The sequence below is a fragment of the Drosophila sechellia genome, chromosome 2R (assembly GCF_004382195.2).
Source record: "Drosophila sechellia strain sech25 chromosome 2R, ASM438219v1, whole genome shotgun sequence".
NCBI lineage: Eukaryota > Metazoa > Arthropoda > Insecta > Diptera > Drosophilidae > Drosophila > Drosophila sechellia.
The window spans coordinates 3,617,881-3,630,891 of record NC_045950.1 but is presented as its reverse complement, the minus strand read 5'-3'; the positions used below and the strand labels follow the sequence as shown (position 1 = coordinate 3,630,891).

At 44.9% G+C, this 13,011-nt stretch overlaps 1 protein-coding gene across 18 annotated transcripts in view; it reads left to right on the top strand.

Annotated features, from left to right (window-relative positions):
* Positions 1–13,011, top strand: part of LOC6607979 (Down syndrome cell adhesion molecule-like protein Dscam2) — a 62,226-nt gene that overhangs the window by 17,467 nt on the left and 31,748 nt on the right. For 9 of the 18 annotated variants that reach the window (XM_032716980.1, XM_032716993.1, XM_032716978.1 and 6 more), the window contains exons 4-6: positions 1,506–1,676; positions 2,862–3,011; positions 4,711–4,843. In XM_032716980.1, the coding sequence (XP_032572871.1) occupies positions 1,506–1,676; positions 2,862–3,011; positions 4,711–4,843 (454 nt within the window). Of the gene's footprint in view, positions 1–1,209; positions 1,369–1,505; positions 1,677–2,861; positions 3,012–4,512; positions 4,637–4,710; positions 4,844–4,927; positions 5,052–6,564; positions 6,692–6,777; positions 6,905–6,978; positions 7,103–7,587; positions 7,712–8,433; positions 8,558–10,480; positions 10,602–13,011 lie in introns of all 18 variants that reach the window. The other 9 variants (XM_032716984.1, XM_032716994.1, XM_032716989.1 and 6 more) reach the window with 9 other exon arrangements.

Here is a 13,011-nt window from a genome sequence, read left to right as displayed (position 1 = left end):
AACGGAAACACTTTGTGGGGGTTTCATTCCTATCCCATCCTATCTCCACCTTTTCTATATCTTTTCGTTATTGCACACCTTTGCAGTTGTCAATCAGTTCTATGAGGCGGAGATTATGACCGAGTATGTTATCAGGGGCAATGCTGCCGTTCTGAAGTGTTCCATCCCGTCGTTCGTGGCTGATTTTGTTCGAGTTGAGTCCTGGATCGATGATGAGGGCAATGTTTTGTCCTTTTCGGACAATTACGGTGCGAGGCAAAGATGTTCATCCAGTAGTTTTATGCTTAATTTCCACCAGCTCCATTCCCAGTGATCCCCTCTTTTCCATTTACTTATTATTTTATTCGATTCAAAGTCGTTTCACAGTTCTACATAACCGAGGCCGAGAATGAGTACGTAATTAAAGGGAACGCGGCGGTGGTCAAGTGTAAGATCCCTTCCTTCGTTGCCGATTTCGTGCAGGTTGAGGCCTGGGTGGACGAGGAGGGCATGGAGTTGTGGCGCAACAATGCCACCGACGCCTATGGTACAGTTCAAGCAAAACATACTTCTTCGGTTAAGTGCAGCACTAGGTCCCAACTTCCACGTCCTTGACTCCCAACCCCCAAACCCGTCTTTTACACTAAGTTATTCCTTTGTTTTTCTATCGGCGTAGTGGTCATCCAAAGCTACGAATCGGAGGCGGACAATGAGTACGTCATTAGGGGCAACTCTGTGGTGATGAAGTGCGAGATTCCCTCCTACGTGGCCGACTTCGTGTTCGTCGATCTCTGGCTGGACTCGGAGGGTCGCAACTACTATCCCAACAATGCCGCGGAGACGGGTACTTGGCCAGGTTTCTTTGCCGTAGCTCTCTTAGGCTCTTCATCTATCCAGAAACCCTTTCCCGTTCACTTCAGTTATTATTTCACCAAGTTCGCTCTGATTTCCTTCAGTTGTCCACCAGTTCTACCAGACACGGGTCATCGATGAGTTTGTGCTGCGTGGCAACTCCGCCACCCTAAAGTGCTTGGTGCCCTCGTTTGTGGCAGACTTCATCGATGTCGAGGGTTGGATCGACGAGGAGGGCGTGGAGATCCTGCGTCCCCTCCCGGACGACTCCGTTGGTAATCACTACGACTTTCGGCATTAGCTTAGTTAGAGTACGAAACCTTCAACCCAACGACCCTTCCCAGTCCCGATTTTAGTTTCTCACCTCCCGTCTTGCAGTGGTGAAGCAGTTTTTCGAGTCGCAAGTCTACGACGAGTATGTGATCAAGGGCAATGCGGCCATTTTCAAGTGCCAGACGCCCTCCTTTGTGGCGGATCACATAGACATAACCGACTGGATCGATACCGATGGCGAGGTCTTCACGAAGAACATAACTGGTAGGAGCCCGAGTCTCGTAGAGTTGTGCCGTTTGCTCAGTTACATGAATGGGGATCCTCTTTCAGACGCCTCTTTTATCCTTATGATTTAACCCCACGTCCCACTCACTCAATCAATGTCTTCGTACACTTTGCAGTTGTGCCACAATCCTACACCGTCAATGTCATGGACGAGTCCATACTCCGCGGCAATAGCGCCATCCTAAAGTGCCACATTCCCAGTTTTGTGGCCGATTTCATAGTGGTCGATTCGTGGGTGGAGGACGAGGAGCGAGTTATCTATCCCCAGGAGGATATCGCGGAAAGCGGTAAATTTACAGACTAAGAGCTCTCGCATTGCCCACTCCTCCATAACATCCTGCGCCCCCCATCCAATTCGGTTCGCTTCGATCTGGTCTCGATGTGGTTGCTTTAGAGCTCTGTAAAAGAAGTTCTCCACGTTCAGCGCTGCTTAGGCTTTTGAATGGCCTTCTTTGTGTCTTTCTTTCTTTCTTTCTGTCCGCCTTTCTTGTTATGTTTTTTCTTTTTATTTTTGTTTTCCCATCCCAACCCCTTTCAGTTTTCCCCTCCAAAAATCCATGGGTCGCTCCTGACTTGCCCAAAAGAAGACGAAACCCCTTCATGTAGTTGAACGTAGCGTTGATAAAAGAGCGTAGTGTAAATTAATGCAAAAATGCTAATAACCCATCGACCACGTAACAATTTGTAGATACATATAATTTCAAACGAATAATCCAACATTGCTGTAAATATATATACCATAAAGATACGAGTATATATAATGTGTAACTTGCATTTCATCAAAGATTATTGGCATTTTTGTTTCACGCATGCCTAGAATTAAGCACAATGCCATGGAATTTGGATAATCGCGATCGAAGGAATCAACTTAAACTATTTGAATTGTAAAAATCTATCTCTATTCGAAATGTAAATAGATTACAATCAATTTTTCCGGTTCGATTCTGTTTGTTTATAGTACAAACACTTGGCACAAACTCTTGTTGGTGTATAGTAAATGTTTATGGAACTTTGTTAAAACAAGTTCGATTGAATTCAAAATTTTAGAACAGTTCCTAAAATAAGACTAAAGGAGATCCTAAAAAGCTTCGTATTTAAACTTGCTTACTAAAATAACAAAAATGAATCAAATTAATAACAAATTCCATTTTTAATCGAACATGTGCGAAATAACTACAGGGGCTTCTCATTTAGTCTATAGATATTAACTTATTTTTAATCATTTCAAAGTCACATTGCATGGTCAACGATTAGCAGCAGTCACTTTTTGCACAATTAAAAATAACAAAAAAATTAAAAAAAAAAATGTTTACCATCCATGTGGCTTTCAAATGTAGAGCGAATTAATTCAATTGAATGCATGCTAGTCAATTGATTTTCTTCGCCGTACTGTATTGCTAGTAAGTTAAGTTAGCCGACAATTTATCACTAACATATTCTTCATTATCTATCTGCACATATCAACATATCAGATGGAAAGTATCTGGTATTGCCCTCTGGGGAGTTGCACATCCGTGAGGTTGGACCCGAGGACGGATACAAGAGCTACCAGTGCCGAACCAAACATCGTCTGACGGGAGAAACCCGATTGAGTGCCACAAAAGGACGATTGGTCATCACAGGTAAGTCCGCCTGGTTGGCCAATATGCTACTACTAGCCAAAAGCCAAAAACTTCAGTTATCGTGTTATTCTAAACAATTTGGCACTTAATAATAATATTTACGCAACAAATTCCATTCATACAAAATTCTTGCAACATCATCGATAACTGAAGTTTTTTTTGCTGTAGAGTAAAATTCAAAAGATAAAAGGTTTAAATTAATTTGTAAACTTCGAGCCATTAGAGAAATACAACATTAGTGTTAAAACAATACAATTTGTATCTTTTGAAGTTTTCTCATGTACAGCTCAAAGAGAATAGATACAAATCAAGTATTAAAATATATATTGATTCGTTTTTATTCTCATGTGTTCACCAAATATTTGAAAAATTTAAATATTAGCATTTAAAGGTTTTGCCTTTAATATCAATATTATATTTGCTTAAGATAAAAACAAAAAATTGAAAACTTATTATATTTCGAATATTTTTGAACACATAAATTTAATGTCAAATTGTTTGGATTTTGCAGTCAAATAACGTAATGCAATTTGAAGCAAAATATTGATTGCAGTTTCCAAACAAATTTAACTTGAACAACAAACACGCAACAATTCTTGACTTTTCTAGAATGCAATCAAAAAGATTTTTTGCTTAAAATCTCTTTCTTTGCGTACCTTAAAGTTACAAATGCCATATGTACAATACAAATAATTAATATTGAATTATTAAGAATGTAAATATTTAAAATGATATTTCCGAAAAGAATTGTTGCTGTAGCCTAAGTCTAAATTGAAAACTGCCTGAATGTTGGGATAGGGTACTCGACAATGCTGAGAGCTTGAAACAAAGCCAAATAGAGTAGGTGTGGTCCGTTCTTAAGATATCCGAGTTAACTGAAACGCCAGGTCTTAGAAATAATTCAAGTCCCAATCGTTGGCAACTTTCACTTCTTATTCTCCTTTGAACTGCGCTCAAGGTAAGTCACTTCACAGTCCTTCCATATCTTTACCTATTGGCATTGTACTATGTAAGGATATTAACTTTGAACTATTTCGCTTCATTCACAGAACCAGTTGGCAGAGTTTCGCCCAAGTTTCCCAATACTCTGACCAGCAGCAGTTTCACGGGAGACGAAGGCTCTAGTCAAACCCTTCTATGCCCTGCCCAGGCTTATCCAGCTCCCCTGTTTAGGTAGGACTAATATCCATCCAGACCCAGACCAACTTGCGCCAGTTTCCAATTGAGATTGCACCTGAGTAATATGCCAATTATTAGCTTAATCCACCCGCTCCCTTTTTCAAGAACCCATTGCGAGTGTGGGGCCCAGACTCCTCTCTGGTAATGACATTAAGGTGCTTCAGTTCTCTGCGGGCCAAGCCAGCACCCTCTTGTGTCCAGCTCAATCTTATCCAGTGCCAGTCTTTAGGTAAGACGTCCGCCTATCCGCCTATCCGCCTATCCCAACTGAAGGTGTTCCTTTCGAGAATTAAATATTGGGTTCCCCTTTCCGAATTCCCAGAGCCTGTTGGCAGTATTGGACCCCGTTTGACCAGCGGCGATGAGTCGCGAATCCTCCGGGTGTATCTGGCCGCAAGTGCCACTCTTCTCTGTCCGGCTCAGGCTTATCCGGTGCCCTTCTTTAGGTAAACCCAACCCAACACTTAGGCTTACACATGTAGATTATGTTTCCGTTCTATTAATACCCCGAATTCGACAGAACCGGTTGGCAGTGTAAGTCCTCAGCTCAGTGGCAATGGCAATCAGGAGCACATAACTCTCACTAGGGTTCCCAAGATGGGTAGCGTTACGCTGATGTGTCCGGCTCAAGCCTATCCAGTGCCCTTCTTTAGGTAACAATCCTCCTCATTCTATGCCCAACTTCAGGCAGTGATTAGAATCTAAAAGGTTAACTTATATCTCAAGCCTCCTTTAAGAACCCGTTGGCAGCGTTGGGCCGAAACTCACGTCAGGCGACGATTCGCGGACGGTGAGGATTAGGCAGGAGGATAGTGTTACGCTCCTTTGTCCAGCTCAAGCTTATCCCGTACCGGTGTATAGGTAAAATCAGCTGTTTTAATTCAGTCAGTCCCTTCCCATCTCAGGCACAAAATGATCTTGTAGTGGCTTGAGCAATCCCGAACTATTCTTCTTTATAGAGCCTGTTGGCACAGTCAGCCCCAAGATAAGTACTGGTGAGGACTTCAAGCATCTTAAGGGAAAGAGCAGCCAGGACTTGAGTATCCTTTGTCCAGCTCAAGCGTATCCACAGCCTTTCTTTAGGTAAATGCTCCACAAGCTTGTCCCTGACTTCCACTTCGGCAGTTTACAATTGGGTTAGGAATCTTGTACAAAATCGAAACGATTTTAACCTTGCAGAACCAATTGGTAGCGTCAGTCCTAAGATCTCCAATTCCGATGACTTGAAGCATGTGAAGGTCAAGAGATTGCTGAGCTTGAGTCTGCTATGTCCGGCCCAGGCGTATCCACAGCCAATATCTAGGTAACTTTCAACTCCTAGGCCCAACATTCAAGAAAAAGATACCTGCTTCTACATGGGGATAGCTAATTTACGATTTTGTAGAACCCGTTGGCAGTGTTGCGCCCAAGTTGAACTTCCTAGAGCGCTTTAAGATGATGCAGATCCAGAGCGGAACTAGCTTCAACATTCAGTGTCCGGTGCAAGCGTATCCCATGCCTGTTTTTAAGTAAGATTCAGTGAGGTTTTGCTTTAAATTAAAATCCGAACACATTCAGTCAGTTGCAATAAGGGCAAACATCTTTAAATTTTAGAGCCTGTGGGCAGTGTCCGACCCAAAGTGAATCCCCAAGACAAGCACCAGTTCATAGACGTAGAGCTCGCCAGCAGTTATTCGCTCCTGTGCATGGCCCAGTCGTATCCTACCCCGTCCTTCAGGTGGGTTTCCCCTTCCCAACAACATCATCAGACAGTTTTCCTTGCTTTTCCGTGACTCTCCTTGATGTTTTGCCCGTAGAACCCGTTGGCTCTGTCAAGCCGAAAATAAATGTTCAAGACAAACTGCAGACACGCGAGATTTCCCGGGGAATCGGAATCGCCCTACTGTGTCCGGCGCAGTCATATCCGATTCCAGCCCACAGGTTAGCATGCCAACAATTGGGAACATTTATAATTGACAGGGCGGTATTCGAATTCAGGACACTGCTGTTTAAGTGATTATTCAATTAGGTTTATTGGGATGTGGTTTTTTAACCCATGATTGTCCTCAAATGTCTAGCCCAGTCATATCCCATTCCCGCATATACTTGCTCAGCTCCCAATATTTGGGCAGATTTCCTGGGTTTATATCCCAGTCCTTAAAGCCTAATGCAAATGTTTCGCTCAGAGCCCGTTGCTTCGGTTCCCCCAAAGTTGAATCTCTTGGAAAGAGTTCGCACAATGGAGGTGTCTTTGGGCACGAAGTACGCCATGCAATGTCCGGGTCAGGCATTTCCGGTCCCCATTAATAGGTAATACGTAGCCCATCCCAACACCAATTCAGACTGTTTTTTTTATTGGGACATCCTGAGGATTTCATTACACTTGATATTCCAGAACCCATTGGCTCAGTGCCACCAAAAATAAACAATATCAACGACAAGTTTCAACTGATGCAGGTTAAATTGGAAAGCTCCTTTGCGATGCAATGTCCCGGTCAGGCATATCCAGTTCCGGTCGTTAGGTGGGTGTCGTTTCATTCTATCCCAGCATTCCAGGTAGTATTGCTTCAATAGTTGTTTCCCTAATAGTATTGTTTCAAACAACCAGAACCCATTGGATCTGTTCCGCCCAAAATTACCAGTCTGCACGACAAGTTTCAAGTGCTGCAAGTGAAGCTAGCAGAGGATTTCTCCATGCAATGTCCTGGTCAGGCATACCCCGTGCCGATTGTTAGGTTAGTCTCGATGCCCTCCACCAACATTCATTTTTGTATGCCGAAGAATTAATTGGAAATTATCTTAAACCCAGAACCCGTAGGCTCAGTGGCTCCCAAAGTGGACACTCGCGATGAGTTTACTTTTGCCAGGACGCGTATGGGAGCCTCCAAGGCTCTCATCTGTCCAGCTCAATCGTATCCAATGCCGTTCTTTAGGTAAATGCCCCTGTCCCACATTCAGGTATTTCATAGCATGGCCTACTAAGGAGTCAATTTTTCCCAGAACCCGTCGGTAGTGTGGCCCCAAAAGTTGATATTAAAGATGAGATTAACTACGCCCGGGTGAGCCTGGATCGCAGTCTAGCTATAGTTTGTCCAGCTCAGTCTTATCCAGTGCCTGCCTTCCGGTGAGTACTAGCTGTCAGGATTTGTCCCAGCACTTTGGCAGTTAATCTAAATCGGGTGATGTCTTGACCAAGCTCCCCTTAAATCTTTGTAGAACCTGTGGGCAGTGTGGCCCCCAAAGTGGATCCCAACGATCGGATCAAGTGGGTCGACAAGCCCAAGGGCACCTCCCTGAATCTGCTATGTCCAGCTCAGTCATTTCCAATGCCAAGCGCTCGGTAAGATTTCAGGCAGTTTTCTCAAAGAACTACTTAGCTCATGTGTTTTTGGAGATTCAGCACTATTACCATTTGCAGAACCGGTGGGCAGTGTAGCGCCCAAGGTGGATGTAAAAGACCGCATCACTTGGCTGGACAAGCCTATGGGCCAAGCCTTAAGTCTGCTGTGTCCAGCTCAGTCGTATCCCATGCCAGCTTATAGGTAGGAATATCTCTCCTCTGTCTTCTTCAAGCAGTTTTCAAAGTTTCCTTTAGCTGATAGGTGTGCGTGTGTGTGTGTTCTTACTGAACCTTTCAGAACCGGTGGGCAGTGTTGCACCCAAGGTTGATATGCACGATAAGATGGACTTCACCATCAGGAGCTCGAATAGATCTTTGAACTTGTTCTGCAAGGCGCAAGGATTTCCTATGCCGGCATTTAGGTAATCACATTGCTGAGTACAGCCCACAGGCTACGGTTTTCATGAGATTGGGATCATTAGTTGTATCTATTCGATATACCTTTCTTACAGAACCTGTTGGTAGTGTGGCGCCCAAAGTTGATATGCAGGATAAGTTTGGTGTAAATATCAGACAAGCAAATAGCTCTTTGAATTTACTCTGCAAGGCTCAAGGTTATCCAATGCCAGCGTTTAGGTAAAAACATTGTTGAGTACAATCCTTCAGATCGGGTTTTCCATTTACGTAGAATGTTTAGAAGCAATATAAGAATATAATTTCAGAGCCCGTTGGCAGTGTGGGACCCAAGGTTGAAATTAAGGATAAAGTGGGCATCTTTGTGGCCAAATCCAATAGCTCCTTGGCCTTGCTGTGCCCAGCTCAATCGTATCCAATCCCAGCTTTTAGGTAAACACTTAAGATTTAAGTTGATTTAACTCTTCTGGCAGTTTATCCGAATGAAAACTAAGACAAAACCTCCCACAGAACCCATTGGTAGTGTTGCTCCCCGTGTAAATCGCAAGGATGAGTTCAATCACGACCGCATAAAGAGCTCCAAGACAATTTCTATACAATGTCCAGCTCAGGCGTTTCCGGTTCCGGTTTATAGGTAATGTCGAGTGCCCTGGTTGCCTTATTCATCTAGTTTTCATGGGCTATGACGTTCTTATGTAAATCGGCACTGTTTTCAGAGCCCGTTGGAAGTGTGGCGCCAAAAGTGAATAAAAACGATGAGTTCAGTCACGATCGTATTGCCATTGGCGGAATGGTAGCCCTTCGATGTCCAGCACAGTCCTTTCCAGTGCCCGTTTATAGGTTGGTCATTGTCGAGCTCTTTACATCCAATACTTTCGAGGCAGTCTAAGCAGTTCATTCCCATCATTATCCTCATCTTAAATTTGTAGAGCCCGTGGGCAGCGTGGCACCACGTGTCAATAAAAAGGACGGCTTCAGTCACGACAGCATCCGCCAGGACAGGACAATAGCCATTTTCTGTCCTGCCCAGGCCTACCCCGTGCCCTTCTATAGGTATAGTGACTTGTTGCTGTCAAATTGTGCGGCATGCCCAAAGTTTTCCAATTACAAGAGAGCTCAGCCTCGGTGTTCAAGCCTCATTGGTTTCAAACTCTAATTAGCTTTGTGTCCAAATCTGCCACCCGATTTAACCCATTCAGTGTCACAATCACCCCTTCCCCAGCAAAACTTACTTGAATGGGCAGGTGGATTCCAATTGTGTCGAGTTCCTTGGGCAGTTTTCAATCTCAGCACGGGTTTCCGGTTCTCACCCCCACTTCCATTGCTTCCAGAGCCTGTGGGCAGTGTGCAGCCCAAGATCAGTGTGGGTGAGCGTCGCAAGGACGCCGAGGTTCCCATGCACGGCGACTTGAGCATATTTTGCCCCGCCCAATCCTATCCAGTTCCTGCATTCAGGTGAGCCCCATCCAATTCCACTCAGGCAGTTTTCATTGGACTTCGGTTAGCTGGCACTTTCAATATTCATTATCTTTCAGAGCCCGTTGCCAGTGTAGGTCCCAAAATTAGTGTTGGCGAACGCCTTAGGGATGCTGGTGCCCCATCCAAGTCCACCCTGACCCTCTTTTGTCCAGCTCAATCGTATCCGGTACCATCGTTTAGGTAATCCCAAGTTCAGGCAGACTTTAAGCTATCTTTTTAATATTCAAATGTATTACTAAATGGTCAATCTCTTTTAGAACCTGTGGGCAGTGTTGCGCCTAAGATCAGTGTAGAAAATCGTCTGAAAAATGCCGAGGCTCGCATAGGTTCCACATTCACCCTCTTTTGCCCAGGTCAAGCTTATCCTGTACCCTTTTTTAGGTAAATCCCTACGCATTTTAGGCAGTTTTCCGGTTTACTTAGTTCTAGTGTTGTACATCCTCTGTTTTATAGAGCCTGTGGGAAGTGTGGGTCCACGACTCACTTCCGGTGACAAGACCCGGAATGTGGATATATCCTTAGCAGGAAGTGGGACCCTGCTATGTCCAGCCCAGGCCTATCCGGTACCATTCTTCAGGTGATTCTGCTCAGACATTCAGGGAGTTTTCAGTTATGGCTGTGTTGGAAATATAGAATATTATGAATTATATTTCAGAACCCATTAGTGGTGCTGCTCCCAGAGTGGCTCTCATTCAGAAAACCAATATAGAATACGTACGGCTGGGCGAAATCGTTTCCATAATGTGTCCTGCACAGGGTTTTCCAGTGCCGGCTTTTAGGTGAGGTCCAACATTCGGGGAGTTTTCAATGCACAATAGTTTTCCTTTGGTAAAATGGTGTTATTAACCTTTTTAGAACCTATAAGCAGTACTGTGCCCAAAGTGGTATCTCTGGCGAAGTTCGATATGAAGACATATTCAGGTTCCTCGACCATGGCGCTTCTATGTCCGGCTCAAGGCTACCCGGTGCCTGTGTTTAGGTAATAAAAGCGGAAAGATTAGGAATCAGTTTCAATATTCAGGCAGTTGTAAGGTGTGGTTAGAGCCTTCTATAGTCGCATATTGAAATCTTTTTGCAGAGCCGGTTTCCAGCACTGCTCCCAAGGTGCCACCTCTCCAATCTAGACCTCTGGTAGTTCCTGGTCACACCGATCTCTCAATATTGTGCCCGGCTCAAGGCTATCCCGCGCCAAGTTTTAGGTCGGTTTTCATTCAAAATAGGAAAATACCTTTTTTTGCCTCTTGTGGTTCCCGCATTCAGACAGTTCGCAACACTTACTTTCCTCAGACTTTGATAATGTTGTAACTTTTGACCTTTGTAGAGCCCGTAAGCAGTAGTCCGCCCAAAATCAATGCTCTGACCTATAAGCCCAATATAGTGGAGTCCATGGCGGCCACCGCAATACTTTGTCCCGCTCAAGGCTATCCAGCTCCTAGTTTTAGGTAGGTTCTGTAGTTTCTGTAGGGGACCTTGAACCAACATCAGGCTTGCGTTTCGATTTAGTACATAACACTATAACAAGTTAAATCCATAGAACCCGTCGGCGGTAAGGCTCCCACTCTGCTCTCCAATGACATAAAGCGCTCTTGGATCGAGCGGATGCTGTCCACCAATCTGGCTTTGTTCTGTCCCGCGCAGGGATTTCCAGTTCCCGCCTTTAGGTTCGATTTATAACAGCTATTCATATATATTTGACTGAAAAAGAACATTACAATAATTAAAAGGCGGGCTTAAGCTACATAGCTGCTTTTCTAGAGTTAATAGGGTACTGTTCAGCCCTTAGACCAACAACAGGCTATAGATCAGGATATAGATCCATAAGGAATGCTTCACTATAATCTCTTCACAGAGCCCATTTCGAGCACAGCTCCCAGAACTCCAGCCCTGGTTCAAAAACCGCTGGAACTGATGGTAGCGCACACAATATCGTTACTTTGTCCCGCTCAGGGCTTCCCGGCCCCCAGTTTTCGGTAAGCCGAGCTCAAAAACTACGCTTATGTGAACTTAAGGACTTAGTGGTTGTTAAGGAGTTTACTCATCTACGGAGCAAGATTCTTGTTTGCCCCTTTCAGATTCATTTTAAAGGGCTTACCAAATACCACGTAGCAAGATCCCTAATAGCGAGCTTATTTCCTATCCCATACATTCTTACAATGTCCACGACAGATTCTAATACTGCCATCAACCCACAGAGCCCATCTCGGCCAAGGCGCCCGTGCTCGCGGTGGACACCAAGTGGTCTGGACACCATGTCGCACCGCGACATGGACATAGTGCTCCTTTGTCCCGCTCAGGCATATCCGGTGCCCATTAGCAGGTTAGCAGATTCTGGCGGCCCTCTTTTTCGAGCATTTCAACGTGACATTAATTATGCATGAGAAGTGTGAACTGCTGCCCTCAGATTTGTTGTTGCTTTGTGTGGGTGAACACTAGGTGGGGAGGTGGTAGTTCGAGGGGCGGAGGGTCCATTCATAAAAATGCGCGCGCAAAGCGAACCAAAGCAAACCATAAACAAAATAGGCGCACTGCCCCACACTCTCGTACGCAGAAAAGTAAGCTACGTAAACAAACCATAAACAGAGAGCGCTGGAAAGAGAGGGAGAGTCGGTGCACATGGCTGTGCATGTGTGGGTGCTTCCCCTTTCCACTTTTTCGTTGTGCACTGGTGTGAGTGAGCAGTGCGCCACTGCGCATGCTTGGCATCCACAGAAATTTCCCAAACAATTACCCCTCCCAGACTGCTGTGGATCGCATGTGTCTCGCTCGCACACCGGTTTATGAATGAACGCACGTTTGTGGGTCAACAACCGTTGCTTTGTGCCACTTTCTTAAGGTCGAGTGACATTGAGAAGGGGGCGGAGTGGGCGCTGGTGACCTCCACTTGTTGCGCGCTCAGCTGTTTGTGTTCGAGGCCGTGATTCTGCGCATGTCCGTGGCCTTAACTTTGACCGAAAGGAAATATGCATTAGTTATCACCCTCTTCTTTCTTTGCACCTAGTTGCTAAAGTTTTTCCGCGCCATTCGGGTCAGGTTCACGACCTCGTGGGGTCACGTCCACTGCCTAAGTGAAAGTTTGTTGCTTCGCATTAAATGGAAAGTATTTGATGACTTTCATCGACCCCCAAGCACATTCAGTCAGTTTATTGTTTGCGTTTAGCTTAATTAATGGGTGACTTAATTCACAGAGCCCGTTGGCGCCAAGGCACCCAGCTTTTCCCTCGAGTACAAGCTCATCGAGGTGCAAAAGTCAAAGGGCACGGCTTTTGCCCTACTGTGCCAGGCCCAAGCCTTTCCAGTGCCCATCATTAGGTAAGCCCCACATTCAGGCAGTTAGTAAGTTACTAGTGGTATGACGTTTGGAACACAACTTATTTATAAAGCCAACCTATTAAAATTTCCCAGAACCTATTGGTTCCAAGGCTCCGTCGGTTCCAACAGGCGTGATGGTCTTTCAACAACAGGTTCCACTGCTATCCACTTTTGCCATGCTTTGCCAGGCTCAGGCATTTCCGGTGCCAGTTTTTAGGTATATGTATAAACTTTTTTTGGGGAAGAAAGTAATTCACGCCCAAGATTTCCGCACTCAGAGCAGTTAGATGTGAATTGTAT